We start from the raw sequence: 27711 nt of genomic DNA, 5'->3' as shown, positions 1-27711 counted from the left end.
AGTCTCCTAGAAACCTCTGCTCCCAAGAGCCCCAACTGCTCTTCACTGGAAACCAGCTAGAGTTCAGGAGAACGAGTACACGGCCTCCTTCACTTTTGAACTAGAAGATGGGGAACCAAGTTCGAACAACAGTTCATGCCACAAAGCAAAGACAGTTATCTTGAGATTATTCCACAGTTCCTCAAAAACCACTCTGACGGCTTACAAATTACTTCCAGTTGTAGAATGTGACCAAAATAAACTTTTATTTAACAGCTCGGGGGGGAAACAAAACACAAAATGAATGAAAGCTCTGTTCTGTTTTGTGCGTGGCGACTTCCTGTTCTTTCCCCTCTTTGGGCAGCCCTGTACCGTATCACAGAGTACTTTTTATACTATGACATCAACACAGATCTTCTTTCAGACTCGGAGAAAAATTGGGCATCCTCTCACATGGCAACAGCTCACCATTTACCAAGATAAAATAGCAGAGAGATTGAGAAAAGTCATCTCATTAACAAAGTACTTTTATCATAAACAGACCTTCCCTTTAGATGATACAACTGCATCCCCACTCCTTCACACCTCAGACCTGGCAGCACATTAAGCCTCTCTCCATTTCATTGCTACCTTCCCTGGGTCGTGCTCATTCCCAAAATTCTCTGATTGCACTGCTCTGTCACTGACACAAGAAGCCTCAAGACGGCTGATTTATTCTCTCCTCCCTGCAGAGAGAACTAAAGGAGGCTTTCTGCCCTTACTTCCTGTCCCACCGTGAGCATCATCTCCTCCAAACTATTAATACTCTCTCAGCCTGGGTACTGAGAGTATCCATACTCCCTTCCTTCTCATTTGATGGCCTTGACCATCTTCATCATGAGAATGACCACTGATTGGACACCTATCATGGAGCAGACCCTCCTCCACCAGGGGCTGAAAGAGACTCACTCACTTCATTCTCACTATCGTTCAGCAATGTCAGTGTATGAGTTCTGTTTTCACACATGAAGAAACTAAGGTCCAAAGCAACTGAGGCAGAGAGGTACGGTACTGATAAACCGACAAACAGTGACTGACACCACCGAGGATCCAAACCCGCGTCCACCAGATGCATGGCCTGCATGGTCACACTCACTCCTGCTGAGAACTGGCAGGGTGAATCACCCTATCTGTGTATAGTGGAATATGGAGGGACTGTGATCCACAGCCAAGAATCAACAGAGTCATCCAAGTGGAGAAAGAGATGGAAAGAGCTGGAAGTCAGACTCTGGGCTTGACTTTGCCTCTTGTGGTGATAAAGGGTACACAGCCCTTCTGCTGAGGCTGTGCCGCCCACCTCCTCCTCCTGGTGACACCCGGGGCGCTCGGGTCAGGGAGAGACGTCAGAGGTCATTGGGGAAATGAGGCTCCTGGGAAAGCCCTGCAAGCAAGTCAGGAGTGAGCACTGCACATGTGAGCCTCAACAAGAGATCAGTAAGCCTGTTACGGCAACCATCACTTCTTTTATAACACCGCTGAGTCAGTCCCATGATTTGCAATAAATTTTCAGGATGTTAAAAAAAAAAAATATGCAAACTGCAGGCACCTGCATGATTCAGAAGTCTGATTACTAGGATACGAGATTTCCACGTGAGATAGGGGAACGGAGGCCCAGGGTGGGGGCAGGCTACATGCCTCAGAGACTACCAAGCGCTGCTGAATCACTGCCCGGCAGGGATGGGCACCTGGGATGTAAACACTGCGAAAAGAAGCCTCAGAAACAACCCTTTCCAAACAATCAGGTCTCCCACTCCTACGACCCAAGATAAATGTTTACTGAACGGATGAATGATCAGTCGCTCCAAGGAAAAGATTCTTGCCTCACACTTAATCACAGCAGTGGACAACAAGGTAAAGTTAAACAAAGGCGTGTACACACGTGTATGTGTTTTCATGTACGTGTATGTGTGTGTGGATCAGTGGTTTTCCTCCTTGCTACTCACGGTGTGGCCTCTGGACCAGCCACGGCAGCATCCCTTGAAAGGTTGTTGGAAATGCAAAATACTGGGCCTTTCCCAACACCGACTAAATGAGAATCAGCATTTTAACAAACTTCCCAGGTAATCTGTATGCACATGAAACTTTGAGAGACACTGGCCTATGTCTAGGAAACACGTTCAAAGTAAAATGTATAAAGACAAGGCAATAAACTAAAGGAATGCCTCCCAGGTATTTCAGTCACTTCATTCCTGTCTGACTCTTCTCGACCCCATGGACTGTAGCCGGTCAGGCTCCTCTGTCCACGGGACTCTCCAGGCAGGAATACTGGAGTGGGCTGCCATGCCCTCCTCCAGGGGATCTTCCTGACACAAGGATTGAACCCTCGTCTCCTGGGTCTCTTGCACTGCAGGTGGATTCTTAACCGCTTGAGCCATCGATGTAGCCCCTGCCTCCTAGGTACCAAACAGCAAAGAGTGAGGCTGGATGAACGGTGTTCACACTCATCATGTGATGTGAAAGGATTCAGAAAAGCTGCAAACTCTTATGATTTGGGGAGGCACATGGTAAAGCCAACCAAGGGAAAACAACCATTTCTGGACAGTCCTCATTTCAATTACGTTACTAAACCAAAAAAAGAACCTATGTGTCCTGAGTTAGCAATGCTAGAGAGGCAGAGAGGCAGCAAGGGAAATTTTATTCTGCACCAGAAACAGACATCAGACCCAAGAACAGCTGGAACAATGTTAAGACAAGGACAATTTGAAAGGAACTGTTGCTCCATCGAACAGCTCCAGGTAGAGGCAAGCATCTCCTCCCATCTCCTGATAAGCAAACAGCTGGAGGGCTTCAGCAAGACCCAGACGACAAGTGACTCTCAGGGCTGGCGGCGGAGCCTGCAGGTTACCAGGCACTGAGGATTCTAGTCCAGCCACGGGACAAAAGGATCTCTCCCCAATCAAGCTGCTTCCTTATGCTGGCCAAACCAGCCTTTAGTGCAACATCAATAATTAAATAGCACTCGACCGAAATTAATAATGCAATAAATGGGCTATTATGGGGAGCTTCCCTCTTACTGTGAGGGGCTTGAAAAAAAGCCCAGTGAGGGCCTTGAAAAACATTACCAAAGATGCTAGTATTTTTAAGCAGCCGATGCAGACACAAGGTACAGAGTTTGCCTGCTATCAAAGTCCACAATTTGGCACCAGGACAGGAAAAAGTCCACAGTGTTTCTAATAAGAAACAACTAGCTCTCCGCAACCCCCCCCCCCCTACTGGCTCTTAAAAACAAACAAAAACAGTTATATTCTTCTGGGGCAGCAGGGGAGGGGTGGTTGGGAATCACCCACACAGAAGCCACCAGCAACTAAACATACTGGCAGCAAACGTAACTGACAAGGCCAGCTCCAGGGAAATGGTTCAGTGGTCCGAGTGCTGGCCCTCCTCTCGAGAGGGATTCCTTGCACGGGGAGGTCAGGGGGCGCCATGGCTGTCTGCTCGCCCTTCTGGCTTCCAGTCCCAGGGTAATGGAAGGAAAACGAAGTTCAGAGTAAGAAGAGAGTTTAATAAGTTCCAGCTCTACCACTTATACTAAAGCTATCCTACTGCGCGGGGCCTAGAATTTACTCATCAAGTAACAATGACAAGGTGGTTCAGTGGCAAAGAACCCGCCCGCCAGTGCAGGAGACACAGGTTCGATCCCTGATCTGTGGAGCAGCTGGGCCCATGCACCACAACTGCCAAGCCTGTGTTCTAGAGCCTGGGAGCTGCAATTACTGAGTCCACGAGCCACAATTACGGAAGCCCAAGCACCCTAGAGCCTGTGATAAACCATAATGGGAAAGAATATTTTTAAAAAGGATGTGTGTGTGTGTGTGTGTGTCTATGTATAACTAAACCACTTTGCTGTCCAGCAGAAACGTAAATCAACTATACTTCAATTAAAAAGAAAAATCTGCTCAAAGAACTCAAAATAAATAAAAAACAAACAGGCACTGAGTACTCAGTATAAATTTAAAGAAGCAAGACAGTCATTATGCAGATTTTCAGTCTAGTTCTAGCCTAGACACAGACAGGCGTGTCAGTAACAAAAATGGAGGGTGCTGGGCCCTTGATGTCTGCCCTGGGCATGGGCTTGGGCGTTCTCCAGAGACAGATGCTGACGCATCTCTTCTTATCAGATGGAGGCCTTTCCCTAAGGCTGCCCTCCACTGAGGTCTACACCTCCATCACCTGTCAGAGGAAGAAGAACTTCAGGCCGGGGTAAAAACCACCGAGAGGAAGGAAGGGGGAAAGGGAAGAGGCTCTGAAAGAGCTACATTCTACCCCGTAGACCAGGAGGGAGCCGCGCAGAATTCTTCCCAAGGATTCTGAAGTTCTGGGATGAAAAGAGCCAGAAAAACTGCAGTGCCCGACGCCTCAGGGATGTGGCGCTGAGTTTCTGAAGGAAAGCGCTAACTCCACAATTCCTTGTATATTTCCATCCAGAAAGCCACTGTTGCAAGGTGGCTGCCAGAAGGGACCCAACTCCGCTACACCCTTGTCCTTTTGTTTTCACGTTCTTCATATGTTCCTTGAAATTACACGGATCACAAAAGGGATGCTGTGACTCAGAAGAGAAAAGCTGAAACCACTGCGTTTATAGAAACACAGGGTCCCTGGGGTAAAGGAAAGGGAGAAGGCTTGGTGGTCTGCCGGCCACACAAGTCACGTCCAATGACCCCTCGAAGCAAGAAAAGACCCCAGAGCAGGCCCCCTCAGACCGGGGCACACACCTCCCTCTGAGGTTCTTCCTCTCGCTGGCCAGAGACCCATGAGGTGACCTGTGTGGAGGGCGGTGGTTCTCCAGACCTGTCCCACTAACCACTTGCCTCTGATTCCTCACTGATAACCTATACAACACACTGGCTTTTCAGAAGTTAGGTCTCCAAGGGTAATAAAAATGAATCCACTCCCAAAAGAACCCCTGCGAAAAATGCTAAATTCTGAATACTAATTAAGCATGCTGGTCCTTCCCAAATAATCACGTCCTAACATGTCTGTGATAATTAACAGAAAATAAATGTTACTGCAATGGACTGAGTGTTTGCATGCTCTCAAAATTCAGATGATCAACGCCTAGCCTTCTAATGAGACAATATTAGGGGGTGGAGCCTTTACGGAGTGGAGCCCTCACGAATGGGATGAGTGCCTTTACAAAAGAGACCCCTCAGCCTGTCCCCCATGAGGACAGAGCAGAAAGACAGTTGTCTGCAACGGAAAAGAGGGTTCTCACCAGAAGCCGACCATGATGACACCTGACCTGAGATTTCCAGCCTCCATAACTGTGAGAAACAAGCTTCTGTTGTTGATAAGGCAACGTGTCTATGGCAATTTGTTTTAGCGGCCTGAACTAAGATATATTAATATAATCCTCTCAGGAAATGAGAGCTGAGTGGGCAGGGAGGTGGTAGTGGGGAGCTTTCTATCTCATGAAAATTAAAAGTACTAAAGGCTGGCAGAATCTTCCGGCGTCTCAAGGAGCTTTTTTCTCACATTTCCTTTGGTTTTATAATAGTCTTTGAACTTTCTCCTACCCCCAACCTGACATCGCTCCCTTGCACCAAGACATTCTGTCTTCTACAGAGAGTGGCCAGGGGCCAGCCTTGCTAACAAGACCCTCTGATCCTGTAATCTATGCTGCACATAAGAGGGTGAGAAACAGCTCCCCACGGGAATGGTGTTTAAAACTACCATTTGCATCAAGTACTTACTACGTACTGATGCAGACCATGAGGTGCCTAATAGCCATTATCTCATCCAGCCTCACAGCAACCCTCTCAAAACCTACTGTTCACATTTTACGGATGAAAAAAGAGGGGCAAGGCACTGGGGGATAAGCCTCCCCAAGCAGTTTATGATGCTTCACTCGCAGCCACTCACTCACCCCATGACAGCCTCATGCAGGAGGGCAGCATTAATACTCCAGTGATTCAGGGAGCTTGTGCCTAGGGCACAGAGAAGTCAAGTCACTTTCCCAAAATAGCACAGTTAGGAAGGGGCAATGAACAGTGGCTACCTTAATGGTGGCTGTGGGGTTCAATGAGCAGACGTAGTCAGTTGTATCTAACACGGTAAACGCTGAATAAAAACGAGTGGCTACAGTGAAAGCACCCTCACGGGAAGTGTTCCCAAAGAGGAAACAGCAACCGGAGATGGATGTCAGGTGGATAAAGAGGGGCTCTCTTCCAAGAACATTACCCCAAACAGCTGTAGAGTCCACAGCCGCCCCAGCTAACCTGCAGTGTCTCTGCGGACTCAACCTGGCCATGGACAGCGGCATGGAACTTCTTCATTCCCGCTATTAAAAGCCTGCAAAGAGGTGGGGTGGAAAACGTACCTGCTTACTATCAGTACCTCTCAAAGTAAGACAACAGGCACCGAAATTCTTTGTAAACTGTCAAGTGCTACTCAAACACAAGACGCTGGGAACCTTCTCGGGGCTTAAAGGATCATGCTGTGAACAGATGCGGACAGATAATCTAGGTCCTGAGGGAGAGCGAGTTTTAAGAATCAGCAAATGCACAGGTCATCCCAAATACAGCAGGGGGGCCTCGGCAACGTAACAAGCAAGAGCGTGGGTTGGGGAAGAGGCCGGGGCAGAGGTGGCCGGCGGGGCTGGCATAAGACCCAATTCTCTCTCACCTGAAGGCAGTGTGCTATTTCATTAGTTTCTAGAATTTTTAGAGTTGTTTTTCCTTCCTACCCAAACCACCTCAGGGCTCAAACACAAAACAAAACCACTCAAACATAAAACACAACACGACGAACGCTAAGTGCTGAAATCAATAAAAGCACTAATTTAAAGAGATCTGTCTGGTCCTGTGCCCTGAAGTGGGCAGTAGCTGCAAACTTAGGGCTGGTGAGAAATCTCAGTGACCTGGAAAACGTGGTGGTTGATCTCTGGGATCTCTAAGGCTCCTTCCGCCTCTGAAATGCCAAGATTATGTGATGTCCCTTGACCTCTAACGAGTCCGAAACTTCCTCCTCATTGTCTGGTCAATCCTACACACAATACCTCTCTCCCCGTCTCTGCCTACCACAGAGCAAGGGTCACCTTTGCCTAAATTCAAGGCCCCTCTGTGCGAAGATGTGTGTGTGCGGTCATCTGTTCATTTTCAGCTAGCGTTCATCTTCCTGGTCCCCAGGCTTTGGAGGTTAGAAAATCAAGAAGACCACATCCTGTCCTTGAAACAGTAACACGAGGAGAAAACGCTGAGCTGAGCGGATGGAGAAGGGAATGACCCCAAATAATTCCCTCTTTTCCGAGCATCCCACACAGTCACGGTGGCTGCAACACAAAGGGGGAAATTCCCAGGGAATGAAAAGTAGGAGACACACTGACAGAGCAATTTATCCTACAAGAGAGTCAAACAGGGCTGGGCCCTCAGGGAGCATCCGCTGCTGCTTCAGAAATAAACACAAACTACCTCTCCCCGGGGAACCATTTATGCTGGATGTGGTGAAAATCCCTCCAGCTCCCTTCTTCCTATAACCTTTCTAGCGGAAAGGCATGAGCAGAAATTGAGTATCGGATGAATAATATCTGCCGTATTCATAGTCTCCTCCTCAATGTAGAAAATATATATTATATACATGCATTATATAACATATATATTTAAACTACGAATTTACACATTTTCATTCCACATCTATTTTTTGTAACAAGCTGTAAAGTGGTGTGACACTGAGGAGCTAACAGACCTGCTCTGAAGCGCAGTTCTGCCATAAACCAGCTGCGTAACCTGAGAATTTATTGATCTTCTCTTAGCATCGCTTTCTTTCCTATCAAGTGCAGAAACTCTTGCAGAGCTGTCTTAAGGATCAGAAACCTGTGAAGAACTTAACACAGTACTAGGCCCAAAGAAAAGCTTAATAAATGGTGGCTGTTATAAGATTACAATGACTCCCAAAGGCTGCTTACCTCACGGCAACGGGATGCGGAAACACCTTCAGGAGGCTACCTAGTCAGTTCCTAGTTTAGTGTTTTTTTTAAGATGGGGGTGTTATGGAGTGGGTGTTTTGTTTTGCTTTGTTTTGCTTTAACTAGTATATAGTGCAGTGATGCCACATGTTTGTGGGGGTGCTAACAGATCAAATTAAGTCAGTAAGTCAAGTGACACGACGCACCATTTAGGGAAGCACACTAAACCCCCAACCCCAGGCTCCAGGGTATAGCACACCCACCACCCACAGGGTGCCCAGGAAGGCACAGGGCACCCCAGATGGATGCATGACTCTGGGTCACAGTGTCGAGCTCCTGTCTCCATTACTCATGCCTCAGAGAGTAAGTGTGGGGAAGTGCCCAGTGTCCGAGCCAAGAGGAGGTGTAACCAGGCGGTGGTTGTGGGGTCCTGGGAAAGAACTGCAGCGCACCGTGGGGAAGGGCAGAGACCTGGAGGCTAGACAGACCTCAGTCTGAACCTGGCTCTTTCCCTTCAGCGGTATAATCTGAGCCATGGAACTGCCCACTGCCCAGCCTCAGGCTCCTCATTGGAATATTTAAGTATTAACTACATCATGGATTTGTTGTAAGAATCAAATGATAAAATACACATTAAGAGCCTGCCACCTCTCTGAGCCAATGGTTCCACGATCTGTAACACGGGGGAGCTGAGAATCCATGTTCTGCAGTTGATGTGAAGACTAAATCATGCAACACGTTTAATCTGACTGCCCAGCCCAATACTGGACACATACCAGGTAACCAGGGTCGAGGCACCAAGGGTTCACAAAGAGGCTTTAGGAGATTCTTGGGAGACAGAAACGGAAGCAGAAATAGCATTTATTTATGTAATAATCTGGGCTTCCCAGATGACACTAGTGGTAAAGAACCCATCTACAAATGCAGCGAGGGTTCTACTCCTGGATCAGGAAGATCCCCTGGAGGAGGGCGTGGCAACCCACTCAGTATTCCTGCCTGGAGAAGCCCAAGGATAGAGGAGTCCACGGGGTTGCAAAGGGCCGGACAGGACTGAGCGACTGAGCACACAGCACGCATGTAATCATTTACTACCAAACAGCAGAAAAGGGTGCAGCGAGAAGCTATTTAAACCAAGAAACCGAGGGAACCTGGCATTTTCTCCTAAGGCTTCACTGAACTGACATACAGGAAGAGAAGGCAGCTACACCGTAAAGTGCGAGGGTATTCCGTGCCCGACACCTAAAGCTGCCTCCCAACTGCCTCCCGGTGATGCCCGGTCAGGGACTCACGCACGGCGGGTGGCGCTCACAGCTTCGGGAGAGGCGGCAGCTGCCTCGTCAGGCTTTAACACTGAAAGGGCTCCTCAGTGAGACCGGCTTCCAGGAGAGTCGGACTTTGGTCCAGCAGACTTTGGGGCAGAAGACCCAGGTCCTGAGCCAGGGCAGTGACCGTGCTGGGGGGAGGGGAAGGGGACGTCCTGGGACCCCGAGGGGAAGCAAGAAGAATGGAGAAGGGACCTGAATGGGTAAGGACCACACCAACCATGAAAGACACAAACTCCAGCTTCCCCCACTGCCTGCACGCGGGGGCCAAGACCCTAAAATTCTCTGTGCTTCGTCTTCTCATCTGTAAAATGAAGTTACTACCGCTCAGGTTCCAGATGCCCTGAGGACCCTGTAAGACACCACCAGTGAAGTACCAGCATGCAACCCAGAACGTTGCACCCAGAGGCAACCCTGACTTGAAGAACTCTCCACTACGCCAAAGTCCCACTGCAAAAAAGTGCCCCAGAAAGCCACTGCCTAGATTCCCTGGGGAAACGGGAGTCCAGCACATTCAGAGGCACACTCAGACTTAAGAAGGAGCCTCTCTGAAACCCCTGGCGTGGAGAACACACCAGCCCAGGAATAGTCGTGGTTGGGTTTCCAGGTCAAACAGGAAAACCTTATGGACCCGTCGTGCAACAACTCACGTGACAAAGTTATGGGGCTCCCAGCCCAGAGACAACTCAAGGACGTCTAAAATACAGCTAAGCTTCTGAAAAAAAAAAAAAAAAAACAAAAAACCATGTGCCAACTCTCAGACAGAACAAGTTATTTTTGGCACCTTCTTCCCCTCGGGTTATTCTAAAGGCCCAGGTGCCCCATGTGGCCTACGTGACTTTGAGAGGTGGTCCCTCTCTCCAAAACACCCTCCCCTCCTGTCCCCCGCAAGCTGCCTCTTGGCCAAGTGGTGAGCTGGAAACAGTCCAACCAGCAAGTTCATGGCCGTGTGTGAAGTACAACCATGTCTGGCAGTACTTAGGTGTGCAAAAGATACTCACTGACCCAAAGGCGTTTCTCGGCTGGGGAACGGCCCGTGACGCTAACAGGGGACGCGCGACCATCCAGGCAACGAGGCAGGAAGGAGAAGCACCAGGGCTGGTGAGGAGTCTGACGGACTCCATGTCTGTCTTCCACACGTCCCCCCTCTTCAGAGCGAGATCGATTTCCTTATTCCTGAAGCCACGAGGCGCAGGCCTTCGCAAACGTATCTCCAGGGCAAGCGGGGACTTGGGCAGGAAGGCTCCAGAAGGCAAAGAAGTCACCGAGGGCTGATGGCAGAGCTGCCACTTCCTGTGACCCTGACGACACGGGCTCTCGGCTGGCCGTCCACTCTGCTCTGCAAACGGCCTGGGAACACCCTCGCTCCTTCTGCTCTTCAGACGCAGAGTCCCCTTCTGGAGCATCAGCACACAGGGGAGTTCGCTCAAACTCGTGTCCCCTGAGTCAGTGATGCCATCCAACCATCTCATCCTCTGTTGCCCCCTTCTCCCCCTGCCCTCAACCTTTCCCAATCTTTTCCATTGAGTTGGTTCTTCACATCAGGTGGCCAAAGCTTCAGCTTCAGCATCAGTCCTTCCAATGAGTATTCCGGGTTAATTTCCTTTAAGGCTGACTTGGTTTGATCTCCTTGGAGTCCAAGCAGTTGCCTCAGAGAGCTGACTAGTCCTCTTGGGCAACTGCTGAGCCGACTATTTAAAAACACAAAGTCCTCAGTTGGGGGGGTAACTTAAGGGGAGGAGGGAAAGGTCATTAATATAATAACGCACCTCATAACTGTTACTGAAGACCTCTTGACAATATGGGGAAAGGCTCTCAATGTGTTAAATGAAGGTGAGCAGGATACAGGCCTCTCTGGAAGAAAAGCCTGAAGGGACGACAGAGGCGATTCCCTAACTTCTGGGGTTATGGGTGACTTTTCAATTCTTTTATGCTCTCCCTAATAGTTCTCTACAAGGGGAGTTTAATTTCTTTTATTCTCAAAAACTACTGGGAACAAAATATGTTAAGAACAGATTGTAGTACATGTCAAATGACACCGGATAGATAGATGCAAGCAACACTATCCAGACTATGGGAAACTCTACGGGACGAACAACTCATTTCTACCACAAATAAATTAGAGGGGGGTAAAAAAAGAGGGACTACCCACAAAGACATTTTAAATATATGTCAGTCAAATTGAACATATGGATTGCATTTGGATCTTGATTTGGACAAATCATTAACAGAAAGAAAAACAGACAGCTGGGGGAATCAGAACACTATCTCATGCTATATTGAGAAGATGTTCATTTTTTGATGTGATTCTTATATTTATTGTGGTTCACTGAGGCTGTTGCTGTTTATCCGTATCTTTTAGAGACACATACTAAAATATTTATGGAAGAAATGAAAGAATATCCAGGACTGCTTAAAAAAAAATCAAGGGGGCAGGAGACAGAGATAAAAACAAGACTGGCCAAAGCAGATCTGTTGAATCAGGGTGACAGGTACGTGGAGGCTCCTACTGGTCTGCCTACTTATGCATTTGTGTAAAAGTCACAAACCAACAACCTAAAACAGAAATGTTCCCAAAGTAAAAAGCCATTTGAAGCTACTAAGGAAAAAAGAGACTACAAAAGCCATTTGTATGGACATATGGGGGGAAATCTAATAATGCAAAGTATTATGAAACTGTCCAATAAAACTGTGCTTATTTTAAAGTCAAAGGGTATTATTTACGTTAAAAATCACTGGATAAAACATCGTATAGGTCGATCTGTTTAAGACGGCGAGCTATTTGTGGGGGCGGGGGGAGGGGACACAACTCAAGACCAGAAGGCAGAACTGACCTTGAGCTTCAGCGCACTACCTCTTCAGTACCGCGACCTTTGACAAGTCACTTCAACTTTTTGAGCCCCGTTTCCTCATCTGCCAAAGAGGAAACGGTGGCTTGTTGCCTTACAAAGTGCTGTGGATGAAACGAGACAGTGTGTATGAGAGCAGAGAGTGGGCGGTCCTCACAGGGCACAGAAAGGCTGGAGAGTAAAGGTATAGCACAACTGCGTCAAGTCAGGACTTAGGCTTCACCGTTTGTAAAGGAAGATCAGAGGTCAACTCTTTGTGAAAATACCAATCCTCTCGGTATTCCCTCCAACACTACCCCACAAACTGGCTGCCCCAGAAGATGGATGTAAATTACCCGAATTTAAATGCCTCCCATTCTACTTAAGGAAACAAACCCAGAGTCGGGAAAGGCTTTCTTTTCCAGTGGAGAATGCAGGTCTTGTTTGCGTTTGTCTCCACTAACGAAGTCAACACTAACCTCTCTTTTGTTTCCTGGCCCTGCGCAGCTGAATCACTACAAAGTAAGGCTGGCTGGAGGTGAGGACGGTGTGGGCTTGGAGCCCCGCAGACCTGGGTGTGATTCCAGGCTCCATTTTTTATTAGCTGGGTGGCATGAGGCTTAGAAATTGCACCTACAGTTATTTCTGTACTGAGTACAGAGCTGGGACTCAAAGAGTGAGAGCTATCACTGTTCCTGAAATTGCTAACCTACTGAAAGACTGCAGGTTGCAGACACCAAGAGGCCAGACCAAAAATTCAGCGCGGCATCCAGGTCGGCCATGTATCTGTGGCAAGACCTCCAGGAAATTTAGCAATTGAGGGTTTTTCCCAATTGCTCTTTGCAGCTGGTAGGCATACAACTGAAGTCCAGAGAGACGAACAATAGGACTTGGAAAACTTTTACCAGATCAGCCCTCAACAATTAAAAATCAAATGCAATTTCACTATATCCTTCATTATTTCATCTAATTTGAGTGCCTAGTTGGTAAAAAAAAAAAAGGGGGGGGGGGTGGGGAGTAGAAGGGTATCCCTGGCCTCAATGTACTTACACGTGTGACCATGAGTAAGTATATAATTTAATTAGCCAACTGGAGGATGAAAATGTGACTTCTGGGGCCATGCAGGTAGTACTTAATACCTTGTCAAGAAGCTCTTCATGCTTATACACATCTAATTTTATTTACTTATTTCTGGCTGTGCTGGGTCTTCCTTGCTGCCCTGGGCTACCCTTCGCTGTAGTGCACGGGCTTCTCATCACGGGGGCTTCTCGTGTCTTGGAGCACGGGCTCTTGGGCACACGGGCTTCAGTAGTTGAGGCTCCCAGGTCCTAGAGCACAGGCTCAATAGTTGTGGCCCACGTGCTTAGTTGCATGTGGGATCTTCCCAGACCCGGGATCAAACCCACGCCTCCTGCATTGGCAGGCAGATTCTTTACCACTGAGCCACCAGGAAAGCCCGGGGAGTTGTTATTCAACTCTAACCTAAATATCATGTGCCTCAGCTGAAGCCTGTTTCCTGATGGTTCTATTTCATTAGCATCCCATTCACAATATAAAACATTTTGTCTTGAGGATAAGTCTGAGGGAGAAAGAGCATGGACTGACCTGAATCCTTTCTCAGCCGAGCTCATCATCTGTAAATTGGGGCAACAGCACCCAACCCAGAGCTGTTGGAGGGATTAAGTGACATGATGTGACTAAGGCGCCCAGCACAGAGCCCAGCATAGAGCAGGTGCTTAATTGTAGTGTTGGCAGATTCGGGATTTGTTCAAACTCTTTGACTCAAAACGCACGAGCCTTGGGACAGTGACAGCACTCTTTGCCTTGGCATCACTTTATTTACTGGGAGGCAGCGCCTTCACTTGCATTGCTATGAAAAATATTACTATTATTAAAGCAGCAGCAGCTGCTGGGCCAGCCATGAACGCTTATTTTGATTTGCACCTCCTGGAAATAAGGAGTATCTAATTTTATGTTAAGTGCTATTAATGTGAATAAACATCACAGGGAAAAGGAAATGGGTTGCATTTTTTTTAATAAAAAAGTGATTAATGAAACATAAAGGAAGACTCCCCACATTTCAAAACAGCCAAGACACTCGAATTTTATTTGGTGTGTAAACTGGTCAGTGAAGCCACTGGACGGAAGAAAGCTGTGGCCCTTGTCAGACCTTTAAGTGGTTTGTTATCCAACACTGCGAGGAGGCAGTCAGACCAGGACACTCCCCAGTGGCCTGCGCCTCCCAAACATCCTGGGTATCCACGAGAGGTGACTTCTGAGCACCGTGTCATCGCTGCGGGTTCAAACGGCGGTGGGGTGTTGCTACTCTGCCCACACCCTGTGTGGAATGTTGGTCTTTCTTGACCACATCAGGAAAGCTACAACTAGGCAGCACGGTGCCCTGACCACAGCCCTTCAGAATGTCCCAAGTGAATACAGGGCGGAGGGGTCACGGGGAGGCGAGACTTGCAGAAGGAAGGGCAGAGAAACTAACATCCCCAGGGCTGTGCAAGGCATGTGGCTGCCTCACCTCCCGCGCCGGTTCTCTGGACCACCCTGCGAGCTACCAACGCCTCCAACCGGCTCTCGCTCCACTGGAGGATGATGGGACCAGAAGACGGGATCCCAGTCCCATCCCCTTGTGTGATCCGGTATGGAGAAGGTGCTTCCCTAGTCCCTAACCCTGCTCTGAGGACCACCATCACACCCGCACCCCGTCAGGTAGCCCCACCCACCCACCAAAGCTGACTGCCCTAGCGGTGGTCTCCTGACCCCAGCTGCGCCAATCTGATCCACCCCCCCCCCCCCCCCCACTCCTGACCCCAGGTGCCCCACCAGGCATGGAGACTTAGCTGGTGGGGGCACTGGAGCCAGGGATGTCCCCTCTCTATCATTTGCTCAAGAAAATATTCTCCTTTCCCACCATTCGGGACCCTCATGTTCTATAAAATACCCCTGTGAGACCTTACAATCAACCCTCACTTTGCCTGGACAGGCTGTATTCTGTTTTGCAGTGGGCAGGCGGAGCCTGTTACTTCCAACAAAAGAGCCTAACACGCCTGGGTTTTCTGGGCTCAGCTTCTTCGTCCGTGGAAAGCAGGAGCTGAGTAGATGGTCTTCCAGAGCTCTACCAGGTCTGTCGAGGGTGTGATGTAATACAGGACACTGGGGGACACGGCTGTCCTCCCCCGAGTCCCTGAGCACAATGCCACACAGAGGCAAGGCACCCAGGCTTTATTACTAACAGAATGAGCTTGGAAGAACCTGTATTCTTCTCCATCCAAATCACATCTGGCGGGGAAAGAGACGGTCTGGCTGGACTTGGCCAACTCTGCTTTTTGGAATAGTTGCTACATGCAATGCAATCATCTTTAGGGCTTTATTTACCTCCCTGGGAACGGCAGCTCTGACTTTGTTTTCCTAGCTTCTGGGTGGCTAAACTGGGTGCTGTCTTAACAAAGGTACACATATTCCAGTTCTTGGGGGAAAATTATTCCGGGGCCTTAGCATTAAAATTCAATTCCTACGGAAGTGAACACTAAGCGCACGGGGACCCTGGGCTGCTCAGAATGAGCTCTGGGTCGGGAGAGCCCACCGTGAACGCCTACATCCTGCTAAGACCAGGATGTAGAATGTCCTGGGTCAAGGGCGTCCAGGTCTGACCTAAGCCCTGCCCCAGAGATCATGAAAATGCATCTTACTGAGGCTGAAAAGAAGTTATGAGGCACACAGAAATGCAAATTCAAGGACAGATCCTTTCCTTTGAAGGCGCGTGCATCTAAGCCAAAATAGAATTCCTTGTGGTCTCAGGGCTTCAAGCTGTAATCAGGAAAGCAAACAACCGACCTGCCACGCTCTGTCCTCCTGGGGCCAAGGCAGAAATGTTCCCCCAGCGCTTCCCCACAGACGACCCAAACCCAACACCTGCATTCATTATGGAACACAGAAAGCGACTCGTTACTCCAAAGCCCCAGAGAAAATCAAAAGGGACACTGCCCCAGCTTTGATGCACTGATGGAGGGCATGCGGCAGGAGGAGGCTGGGAGAAGGAAATAAAGAAACAGCAGCGACTCAAGGAAGCCCAGACAGCGAGGCAGCGCCCGCAGAGCCCGTGAGGCTAGCCTGGGTCCGAGGAGGCAGCGCTGGTAACCGGTCCCCTCACTCCAGGGCAGTGCCGCCAAAGGCTGCGGACATAGAAAATCTGAGCTGGCAGGGCTCCGAGAGCTTCGCATGCACCGACTGGTTAAGAGGCAGCTCACGAAGATGCAAGAAGGTTCAGGGACTCGCCCGACACACACAAGAAGATAGCAGGGCTTCAATTAACCCCGGCAAAGGCACTTTGTCCTCCTGCCGACCCAAATGTCACCTGTCGGTTCGTGGTGGCAAGAACCCAGCCCAGCTCCCCACCAAGGAATGCCTCTCACCTCCTTGAGCCCTGCCCCATGGGGAAGAGGCTGACTAATTTGGCAGGGCAGCCCCTGGTGTGCACATTTTGCCAGGAGTGAAGTCACCGGATGGGTGTCGCACGTGCATTCTCCCCTTTAATACTTCTTTTATTCATCAAAGGAGGAGAATGAGGCTGAGCTGCCAAGTGATCCCCATCGAGTCCATCGCTTACTCATGTTTAGATAATACACGCGGGAATGGCCGAGGCCAAGGTCTGCCTCCAGTCCTCAAATGACTAGGTTACATAAATGGAAACCACCTCTCTGAGGCTCCTTTTGACGCCCAGACACAAATGCAAAGGTTTGCGTAGCGTCTGAACGTCCAACACCACAAAGGCATCTAATGAGAGCTTCCGAGCCCCACATCAAGGAGGGCCACTGTGGCCTCACTGGGCACGTGATGTGAGACCAGGACTTACCAGCAGACCGGCCAGCAAGATCGAGGCTCCTTAATTCAGGCTCACTCTCCACCTCCTGCCTTAAGCACATTCTAGGGAAGGGCACTGGACAAGCCCCAGGCTCCCCACCACCACCCCTCCACCCGCAAATAAACAGCCTCCACAGACCTCTGGGAGAGCAGGGCGCAGAGAGCCTGGGCTGGGAGTCCAGAGACGGAAACTCAAATCCCCGCCCCATTTCCTTCCCATCTTCAGGCCTCGGTCCCCACCTCTGAAAACAGCAGGACTAAACCAGATCTGTGTAGGTCCTTTTCCTTCATGAGCTTTCTCCCACAGGAATACCGAACTCGAAGGTTCTGCTGGCAAACCAATCACGAGAATGAGAGAAACCTTTGCTTTCCCATTTTAGTCATCTATAACTGGCGATCCAAGTATCTGGTCAGCAGGAGATGACCGGTGTGACACCACTGAGCTGATGTATTTCGGCCAAAATCAAAGACGACCGGCATGAGAAAGACGCTGAACCACGCTGTGAGAGGTGTCTGTTCAGTCCTCTGGGCCACTGGCTGCTGGACCCACATCGTGACTTTCATGGGCCCCTCAGAGGCCAGGTTCCTGGGCTGGCGAGCACCAGCCTCCATTCTCTCCCAGGCCCCGTCAGCTCTGATGTCCAGAGTTGCCAGCAGCCGGCCCAAAGGCAGGGCTGGCACGGGCAGGGAGCCAGAAGGCAGCCGGCCATGGAGCCCTGCAGCAACTCCACCCAGAGCTCAGGTTCTTCAGCCAGGGCTGTGGGCAGCTCCCGGGCAAGGGCAGGTTGGGCGACAGTCCCATAAGTATGCCAGGGTGGAGCTGGAAACCACAGGGCCTTGTCCACTTCCGCTCAGCCCAGGCAGGGCGGCGGGCAGCACCATCTCTGAGGACCAAAGGCAGAGACTTCGAGAGAGGTCCAACAAGAGGTCCCAGAAGAAGAGAGACACAGAACTCCCCCTTTCCTTCTCTACCCCAAACTCTCTCCTCCCTGGCATTAGAAATTAAGTGACGATAAGAAAAATAACCTGTAGATATCTACAAGACAGAAAAACAACAACAACAAACCCACAGTAGACAGGAAACACAAGAGTGAACTACAGGTGAAACACAAAGGCTTTCAGATATTGAGATCTTACATTCAGAGCATTCACTACTGTGCAACTTTGGAGAAGGCATTTTACCTCTATGAGCGGTGCTTTGTTGTTGTTCAGCCGCTAAGTCGTGTCTGACTCTTTGCGACCGCATGGGCTGTAGCCCGCCAGGACCCTCTGTCCATGGAATTTTCCAGGCAAGAATACTGGAGTGGGTTCCTTTTTCCTTCTCCAGGGGATCTTCCCAACCCAGGGATCTAACCCACGCCTCTTGTGTCTCCTGCATTGGCAGTCGTATTCTTTACAGCTGAGCCACCTGGGAAGCCTGCACTAAGGTTTATTCATATGTAAAAGAATAATACAAATGCTATCAGACAGGGGTTTTATTAGATGGGAAAAATGTTTCTTAAAATATAAAGATGTATATAAAAAAGGCAAACAGGATTAGCTTAGATTAGCTCACTAACAGGTTTGAGCCCTGTTTTAGAAAAAGCATGAGTTCTGTTGCAGAAAGGAAGTAGCCTTCTCTCTTTGCTTTTGCAGGCAAATGTATTCTTCATTCACTGGCCTTATCTGGTTAAGTCCAGAGAACACTCACCCTAGGTACCTCCGCACTGAGGATGGAGCCTCAGAGCCCAGAACTCAGCATGGGACGGTGGCCGCAGGAGCCTTGTTCACCTTTTGTTGTTTCATCTTCAAGGGTTCAGGGACAAAGGAAGCACACTTTCTTGCACTTAAGCAATGCACGGAACCAGTCTTGGTTTTATCTAAACCTTTCCTGAGACTTATTTTTCTTTAAGATCACAACTGATCTTACCTGCCTCCTGAGAAACCTGTATGCTGGTCAAGAAGCAACAGTTAGAACCAGACATGGAACAACACACTGGTTCCAAATTGGGAAAGGAAAAAATGAAGAAATAAAAAGAAAAACAAAAAATAAAATAAATAAAACAAACTGGGAAAGGAGTACGTCAAGGCTGTATATTATCACCCTGCTGATTTAACTTCTATGCAGAGTACATCATGCGAAATGCCAGGCTGGATGGAGCACAAGTTGAAATCAAGATTGCCTTGATTTCAAGGAGAACTATCAATAACCTCAGATATGCAGATGATACCATTCTTATGGCTGAAACTTAAGAGGAACTAAACAGCCTCTTGATGAGGGTGAAAGAAGAGAGTGAAAAAGCTGATGTGAAACTCAACATTAATAAAAACTAAGCAAGATCATGGCATCCAGTCCCATTACTACATGGCAAATAGAAGGGGGGAAAATGGAAGTGAGAGTTATTTTCTTGGACACCAAAACACTGCAGACAGTGACTGCAGCCATAAAATTAAAAGATGCTTGCTCCTTGGAAGGAAAGCTATGACAAACCTAAACAGCATATTAAAAAGCAGAGACATCACTTTGCTGATGAAGGTCTACATAGTCAAAGCTATGATTTTTTTTCCCAGTAGTCATGTATGGATGTGAGAGTTGGACCAAAAAGAAGGCTGATTGCTAAAGAGTTGATGTTTTGTGCTGGAGAAGACTCTAGAAAGTCCGCTGGACAGCAAGGAGAGATCAAACCAGTCAGTCCTAAAGGAAATCAATCCTGAGCATTCACTGGAGGGGCTGATGTTGAAACTAAAGCTCCAATACTCTGGTCACCTGACGTGAAGAGCTGACTCACTGGAAAAGACCTTGATGCTGGATATGGGTGAGGGCAGGAGGAGAAGGGGGCAGCAAAGGATGAGGTGGTTAGAGAGCATCACTGGCTCAACAGACATGAATCTGAGCAAACTCCAGGAGACAGTGAAGAACAGGGCAGCCTGGCATGCTGCAGTCCACAGGGTTACAAAGAGTCAGACATGACTTAACGACTGAACAGCAGCAACCACAGGAAGAACTCCTTGTGACTTGAACGTGAAGATAAACCAAACCACCTAGGAACTTACCCACCTGATTCATGGTACCAAAGCGAGAACAGACAATAAGAGTGAAGCCTCCTACGCTTCCACAAAACACTAACCACTGAAGTATGTCTTTGTAGACATTTAGAACATCTATTTTAAGTCTTAACTATTTAAGGGCTTCCTAACTCTGCTTAGGGGCTTCCCAGGTGCCGCTAGTGGTGAAGAACCCGCCTGCCAATGCAGGAGAGGCAGGTTCGATCCCTGGTCGGGGAAAATCCCCTGGAAGAGGGCATGGCAATTCACTCCAGTATTCTTGCCTGGAGAATCCCACGGACAGAGGAGCCTGGCGGGCTGCAGTCCATAGCGTCGAAAAGATTCAGACATGACTGAAGCAACTTAGCCGCAGCAGAGTTCATCATTAACACAACTTACTTACTAGCCATCTGATCTTGGAGACAAATCGCTTCATCTCGCTAGGCCTCAGTTTTCTTCCCTGTAAAATGGGGCTAACAATTGTTCCTCCTCCATAAAGCCTCTGTAAGGGTGAAGTGTCCTCAGGCATGCCATGTGCCTTCAAAGTCCTGGTACCAAGCAGCTAGCTGCTTAATGAATGGGCAGAGCATGCCTCCTCCATCATCACCAAAGATAAAAGTGCTGGGCCAACGCTACTGAATCAATAACCCAGCTGACCTTCACATATCACACTGGACTCTCCCTTTCAGCCAACACTATGTATGCACCAATCTAAGTCTCTAAATGAAGAGCCTCTCCTTGTCTCCCTCAATGGTGCCTGCTCCCTTCCTGGGAAAGCTCAGCCTTCTCCTACTCATTTACTCATAATTTCCAAACGGTCACGAGTAAAATGGCACACGTCAGTGTGCTTTGGTTGCTGAATAAGCAAAACACTGGCTTTTTGCTTGGAAAACACTCACACACCAGCATGAAACCTTGGCAGCCCATCCACTCTTGCCTCTCAAAAGCAGCCACTCATTGCGTGCCAGCCCCGCCATGACTTCCAGAATCATGGGGGACCCTTTGCCCCCAAAGTTGAAGCCTGGAAGTAAATTCTTTTCTTTTCTTTTTTTTTTAACCAAGGATGTCTGACCCAGTTCCTAAAGTGTTCATCAGTGATAGGTTAAAATAAAAGCAGCAACATCTGCAAAGCATAGAACTCTTTGCCAAGAGGACAAACCAAAAGGGAGCGTGTGGGTTAATTTGGGGTTCCAAGTTAGGAGATCTAACACAACTTTTTACGTGACATTTAGGCATGCTACTTTGGAATTCAAAGAGCAAAACAGTCCATAAATAAATAGGAAGACAATTGCTAGAACTAGAAAAATATTTTTTTAAAAATTCCAAGCTGCCCAAATTAATTCCTATTCCTGAGTTTCCACATCACCAAAAAAGTACCCAAAATTTCTCCTCCTAAGAATAACCACAAGATAACCCAAACAGCAGTCTTTAGTTTCCACCTATTTCACTTGTGAAGCCTATGCCAACAAGACTTTGTGGTTTGCCCCAAAACTTTTCGTTATATTTTGAGGGTAATAACCTTAAGCCCCATAATTTTTGAGAACTGAATGCTGATGTAATGTAAAATGTAAGATATTTATAAATGTACCTCTTTCACACATACAAGCTTTGGGGGGGTGAGATTAAAAGTTCAACCGTGGTAGTTATCTATCAATTAAGAAACCAAAGGGCGTATTTCATATTTAGGCTAAAGGCAATCACTCTTGAATCCGACCTCATGGAATTCAGTTAGGGAGTTAAAAGATGGACTTCCCTGGTGGCCCAGCAGTTAAGAATCCGCCTGCCAATGCAGGGAACATGGATTCAATCCCTGGTCCGGGAGGATCCCACATGCCATGGAGCAACGAAGCCCGAGTGCCACGACTACTGAGGCCCCAGCACTCTAGAGCCGGTGCTCCGCAAGAGAAGCCGCCGCAGTGAGGACCCCGCCCCGAGGGCCGCAGCACAGAGGACCTCACTCGCCACAAATCAGAAAGCCTGTTCACAGCCAAAACAAATAATAATAAGATAAATTAAAAAAAAATTTTTTAAGGAATTAAAAGATGGAGATTGGGGACAATGACTTCTTGACTAGGACAGTACTAAAGTCAGAAAAAACAGTTACAAAATTATTGTGCCGCTCTTGATGAAACAATCACTATTGTATTCTTGAGAACCTGAGTATTACCAATGAACTCTAACATGGCACTTTTTTTTTTTTTTTTTTCAGATTCTTTTTTTTTAACATGGCACTTTTGAACGTCTAGCCCGGTTCCAATTCCTTCTCAAGTTCATAGGACTGGGTCTGTTTTTCTACCCAACCTTGCAAAACAGCATGGCCCACCAAAAAATATATCAGCTGCATTTGCCTTTAAATTTAGTAATCTCAAACAAAGATCCAGAACAGCTGCATATAATTTAAAAACACTAACCCTATCCTTCAGTGTGGCCACATAATATGGGCACATACCCCTACAAACAACATCACCAACTATACACGTACCCTTATCACACCCCACACAAACAGAATACAGTAACATTATCTGAATGTGCAGAAAGGAAAAGTTAATATAATTGACAGCTCCATCAGCAGGCCCTGAAGGACTTATCTAGAAGGAAAACAGCCCCTCAGTCTAACCAATATCACATCCTTTAGAAGCATATACAGTAGGTACTAAAAAAGGATGCAAAATGCTTCCACATCAACATGTTTCAATTCATCACAATTAAGTGAAGGACAGACTGGTCATAGGGTTGAATGCCTGGCAAGTCCACTTAATCCCAGACACCAAGCATCAGGCTGGTTCAACAGACAAGACAGGTGACAGAAACAAAACCACAACAAAGAAAAAAGAGTCATTTACCTCTGGCTTTTCAACAAACCTAGTTAGATGGTGCTTCTCCAACTGAATTTCAAAATTCAGTTCAATAAGCCAACATTAACTTCAGAGAGAATCCAGAAGCAACCTCAACTGGCCTAAAACATCCAGACTCATTTGCAGCACCAGGTTGGCAAAACAGGACCCAGCACTAGCAGAAACCTCTCCCCTCCTAAAATGTAGGACCCCGGTGCTTCTGAGTACACACACAGTTCTGGGTGTAACCTGGCCCAGGAACAAGTATCACAGCCTGCATCAAGAGCAGTCTGCTCACAGAAGCCCAAGCTTCTTAGCATTACAGAGGAGGAGCCGCGGGGAGCTTAGATCAGAAAGAGCTCCCCAAACCTCAAATAAACCAACCACAGAAGAATCCACCCAGGGAAAACGATCTGCCTTCCTAACTTCCTCCAGTGCTATCTTTTTTTGGGTTGAGAAGGGAGCGGCACTTTATGGCACTTACATATGGGGCAGAGTTCCAGGGCAAATATCCCGTTTTTGAGGAGGTTCAGAGGCTTCCCAGCTCCCAGGCTTGCAGATTCTTCCTTATGTACCTACTCGGCCCTATCACTAATGCACCTAAAATTTTAAAGGAAATTGCTAAGCTCTTGACGCTGTCGGAGGCACCCACAAGCTTTCCCTGGAGACCTAGGTAAGAGGAGAGATTCTTTCTGCATCTCAGGCCTCCCTTCTTCCTGTCTGGTCAGCTCCTTGGGGCAGCATCGGCCTCGGGGATCCATTCACAGCTTATGAGTGCCCTGCGGGCAGGTCCTGCTGGCGCAGCAGCCTGACTCTACCAAACCAGCCAGCCAGGGGATACGGGTGGGGACCAGTCTGCATAGATAGCTCTTTCCACCCAGGGCTTTAGGACAAGAGAGGAGGAGGAATCCCGGGGTGGAGGCAGTCCCGGCCAGAGCGCCCTCTCATTTCTCTGGGGTTTTTCCACCAGTCCTAGCCGAAGCAACTCAGCCTGCCTGGCCAAGCCGGGCCGTGGAGAGGTCCATTAATTGACCATCTCCCAGTCCCTTGCTGGTGACCTTGGTCACGTTGCTTTGCCTCCCTCTGCCCTCGGGGGCCTGACACCATCTACTTGGCGGGTTACGAGAGGGTCAGGATGATGTGGAAAGCGCCCAGAAGGGCTCAAGCCAGGGAGAGGACTTCCCTCTTCTTAGGGCTGTCCACAGCCTGTTCAATCCTCTCCCCACCTCTAGCCTCGGGGGGAAAACGGAGCTGGGGGCTGCACATCCTATGTCCCCCGCCCATCACCTGGCCGCGGGGTGGGCTGGAGGGAGTCCCGCAGTGGGGGTGTGGCTCCCCCAGGCCCCTTACGTCCCCTTCCTCCCCGGCTCGGAAATCGACGCAATGCAACTGCGAGGCAGCGGCCGCGCGCCGAGGCGGCGAGGCGTCCCGGCTGGCGGGCCGGGGTCCTCGGAGGGCTGCGCGCGGAGGGCGCCGGCCCCGACCTACCTCCTCCAGCAGCGTGACGGTGTTCCGGCAGTTGTGCAGCCGCGTAGTGAAGCTCGACGTGGTGGGCGAGTTGTAGTCTTCGGTGGTCTCGGCGATGAACTCGGAGACGGAGATCTGGTCCGGCATCCTGCCGGGGGAGGGGGCGAGACACAAGCGAGGGCGGGGGGTGAGTCACGGCGCAGGCTCCCGGGGCCGCGGGCCGGCCGGCGGCTCATGAACGCCCCCCGCACGCAGCCCGCCACCCGCCGCCCGGCCTGGCGCGGCTGCGATCCCGGCGGCGGCGGCGCGAGAAAGCTCTGGCTGGCGAGAAAGGAGGCGGCGGCGGCCGCGATCAGCGATCGGCCCGGGGCCCTTCAAACTCCGAGCGGCGCGCGAGGCTGGGAGCTCTCAGCTACCCGCCTTGCTCTGCTCATGCCCGGCCACGGGGGAGGGGATGCTTCGCGGGGGGCGGGGAAGGGGCGTCCGGGGCCGGGCAGGTCGCGGCGGGCCGGCGCTGCCTGCTCACACGCTCTGACAGGCGGCAGCGCGGACACTGACTGACTGAACACACGCTCCCGAGAGCGGGCGGGCGGCGGGCGGGCGGGCGGCGCTGCCGCGACAGTCACGGGGACAAACAAGGAAGTGCTCTGCGCAAGCGCCGCTGCGCCCCCCTCCCTGCGGGGCCCGGCCCCGCCCACACCACCCCGCCCCGCCCACACCGGCCCGGTCCGCCCACGCCAGCCCTCAGCCCCGCTCAGGCCCCGCCCCGGTCCGCCCCGCCCTCACCGCCCAGGCCCCGCCCCGGCCCCCCCTAGCCCCGCGCAGCCCTCCGACAGGGTGCCCCTCCACCCGCGGCCCGGGCCGCGCGGCTCTCGGGGCGGCGAATGCCCGCGTCCCCAGGGCCGCCCCCGGAGCGGTTACTTGGGCGAGCTCCTTACGCGAGCGTTTCGCAAGAAGGGGGACCAAAAAAAAAGTTGTGCGCGTTCTTTTTTAGCCCCGTGTGGGTGCAGGAAGCGAGGCCCGGAGAGCCGCCTCCGTCTGCGCGGGTCGCGGGCCCGGCGAGAGGAGCGCGCGGCGGCGGCCTCTGGGGCCCGGCTTGCAGCTTGCCCGCCCGCCTCACTCCCTTGGCAGGGCGCTCACTAGCCCCCCGAAGGCTAGTTTTGTGCCGTTTGCTGAAGCCGCTGAAGTGCTAAGTGAAGACATAGGAAGGTTTTTCTCCCCCCCCCCACCCCAGTTTTCTAATCTTTCATTTATACTGGCTTTTGTTGTTGTTATTGTTTTTAACGCGAAGGACAGAGGAGGGGAAGAGGTGTAAAAGGCATTTCCCGAGGTGCAAATGGTGTACAATGCTAAGTAGGTGCCAAATTTCAGCGGAAAAATTACCAACAGATTGCTCATTCCTCGGCCCTGGCAGATGGCTATTTTGCTCAATCTACTTAGCCCAAAGAATCCATTTAATTTCTCACCACTGATTGCGGATCAAATTGGTTTAAAAAAGAAAAAAAAAACACCAACTAGGCCCTTAGGAAGCGCCTGACGATTGGCTCCTATAATTGGAGCCAACTGGAGCCGGCTCACAAAGTCCCAAATTCACCAACCTGGGCAGAAGTCTAGCCCCCGGGCCCCCTCTGGGATTGAGTTCTGCGATCTTGTACAGTTATCTGTCCTCTGGTCCTTCCCCAAACCACAACAGAGTGCCCACTGGCAGGGAGGGGCATTGGACCCAGGAGTGATTGTCAAATGAAAACTGCATCTCCTCGCTCACTGCTTACAACTGTTTACTAACGCCCTCCTCCTGCCGCTGGAGATTCGGAAACAAGACAATGCCGCTACTCTTCCATCAACAATAGTAAGGGAAACAGACAAGCAATATACATGTAATATAAAGTGAAGTATATACAGAGTAGGCAAGCGATGCAGGAGCTACCATTTGAGGAATGAGCAGAGAAAACCTCCTTGACAAAGTGACATCTAGAGCAGAAGAGAGAATGAAGGGACTTTCCTGGTGGACCAAGACATCCCCGCTCCAGTGCAGGGGACCTGGGTTTCATAACTGGTCAGGGAACTAGATCCCACATGGCACAAACAAAAGAGTTTCTGAGACGCAGCTAAAAAGATGCTGCAGTGGCAACAAAGATCAAAGGTCCTGTGTGCCACAACTAAGATCTGATGCAGCCAAATAAACAATAAAAAGAAGAAAAGAGAATGAGGGGCTGCCTCTGCAGGTATCCTGGTAGCTACGGGATCTTGGCCTTCAGTTGCCTCCCATGAACATGAAAGAAGAGGGCACTAGCCCCATGAGGCTGGTAAATGATAACAGATGAGAAGGTGCTCTGTGCCCAGGAGAGCCATTGTACAAGTTCAGGGTGTTTTGTCTGCCTGTGCTGGCTGTCCTGAACCTGCACTGTGTCTCTGGGGAAGCGCTTATTAATGTCAGGAAGGCAAGCACTGCAGCTAACGAGAGGAAGGCCTTGGTAAGGCAGCATACAGGAATAAAGACCCTGCTCTGGCAAAGTGTTCAGACATCAGTTTTGAGAGGCATCCTAAAAAAAACAAAGAAACAAATAGGTACACACTTTCTCCTCCTTCTACATTAAAAGTCTGCACTGGGACACACCAAGGTTGAGGTTTTGGGGAGACTGCCAGAAGGCATTTAAGACCCACACCTGGAGGTCACTTGTTCACATGCTGTTACTGACAGAATATGAGACACCAGAAAAAACCCTACCTCTTTTCCCATATACTAACTGGGTCATCCTGCACCTAGAAGGTTCTGTGACTTGGGAACAACCATGGCCACTACTAGCTTGTGCTCATTAAGCTCCAAGAGCCTCAAGTAACCCCATGTTTATCCCCATGCAGCAGTTGAGAGCCTAACACCCAGCACCCAGCCTTCCAACCACTCCAAGAAGGCCACCCCCTAGGCTGGAAATCAATTGAGACTCTGATTTTGCATTATTTCCACTTTCTCTCTCTTCCAAGTTGTCATCGAATACCTGTCATCCCTGCTGGGCTGGTAGCTCCTTCTATCACATATGCATGGCTTAGAGCAAACACTTGATAAATATGAGCTGTTATTAAAAAGCCTGGAGTCAGTGAATAATTGCCTCAATTCCAGGAGGCCTGGATTCCAGAGCTTTCTCTCCTGATAACTGATGCTGTTAGCTTGGGCCTTAGTGCCCTCACTTCGATAAAATAAAGGGATGCGTATGTCAAAATGACCACAGAGATCCTTCCCAGCTGGAGCTGAGTCTGTGTCTGCCCTCAGCTCTACAGATGCAAGGAATAAAGATTATTACAACAAGCTAAGCTAACTGTGATGGTAAACAGTGGGGATTGCTTTCTTGATGGCATTCACCAGAGTCCAAACTGCTGCCACCAATTGTTGTTTCAGTTTCATTTGAAGATTATGTTATATATCTGCTCCTCCTCCCTGTCTCCCCTGG

The 27711-nt window shown here is 49.6% G+C and overlaps 1 protein-coding gene across 3 annotated transcripts in view; it reads right to left on the bottom strand.

The window, feature by feature from the left end:
- ASAP1 (ArfGAP with SH3 domain, ankyrin repeat and PH domain 1) overlaps positions 1-27711 on the bottom strand; it is a 328169-nt gene that overhangs the window by 233724 nt on the left and 66734 nt on the right. For all 3 annotated transcript variants that reach the window (XM_043879145.1, XM_043879144.1, XM_043879146.1), the window contains one exon: positions 24287-24413. In XM_043879145.1, the coding sequence (XP_043735080.1) occupies positions 24287-24413 (127 nt within the window). The remainder of the gene's footprint in view (positions 1-24286; positions 24414-27711) is intronic.

Source organism: Cervus elaphus, chromosome 21 (assembly GCF_910594005.1).
Source record: "Cervus elaphus chromosome 21, mCerEla1.1, whole genome shotgun sequence".
In the NCBI taxonomy this organism is placed as follows: domain Eukaryota; kingdom Metazoa; phylum Chordata; class Mammalia; order Artiodactyla; family Cervidae; genus Cervus; species Cervus elaphus.
Note: the sequence above shows the minus strand (reverse complement) of the source record. Positions and strands in the feature narration are given on the sequence as shown.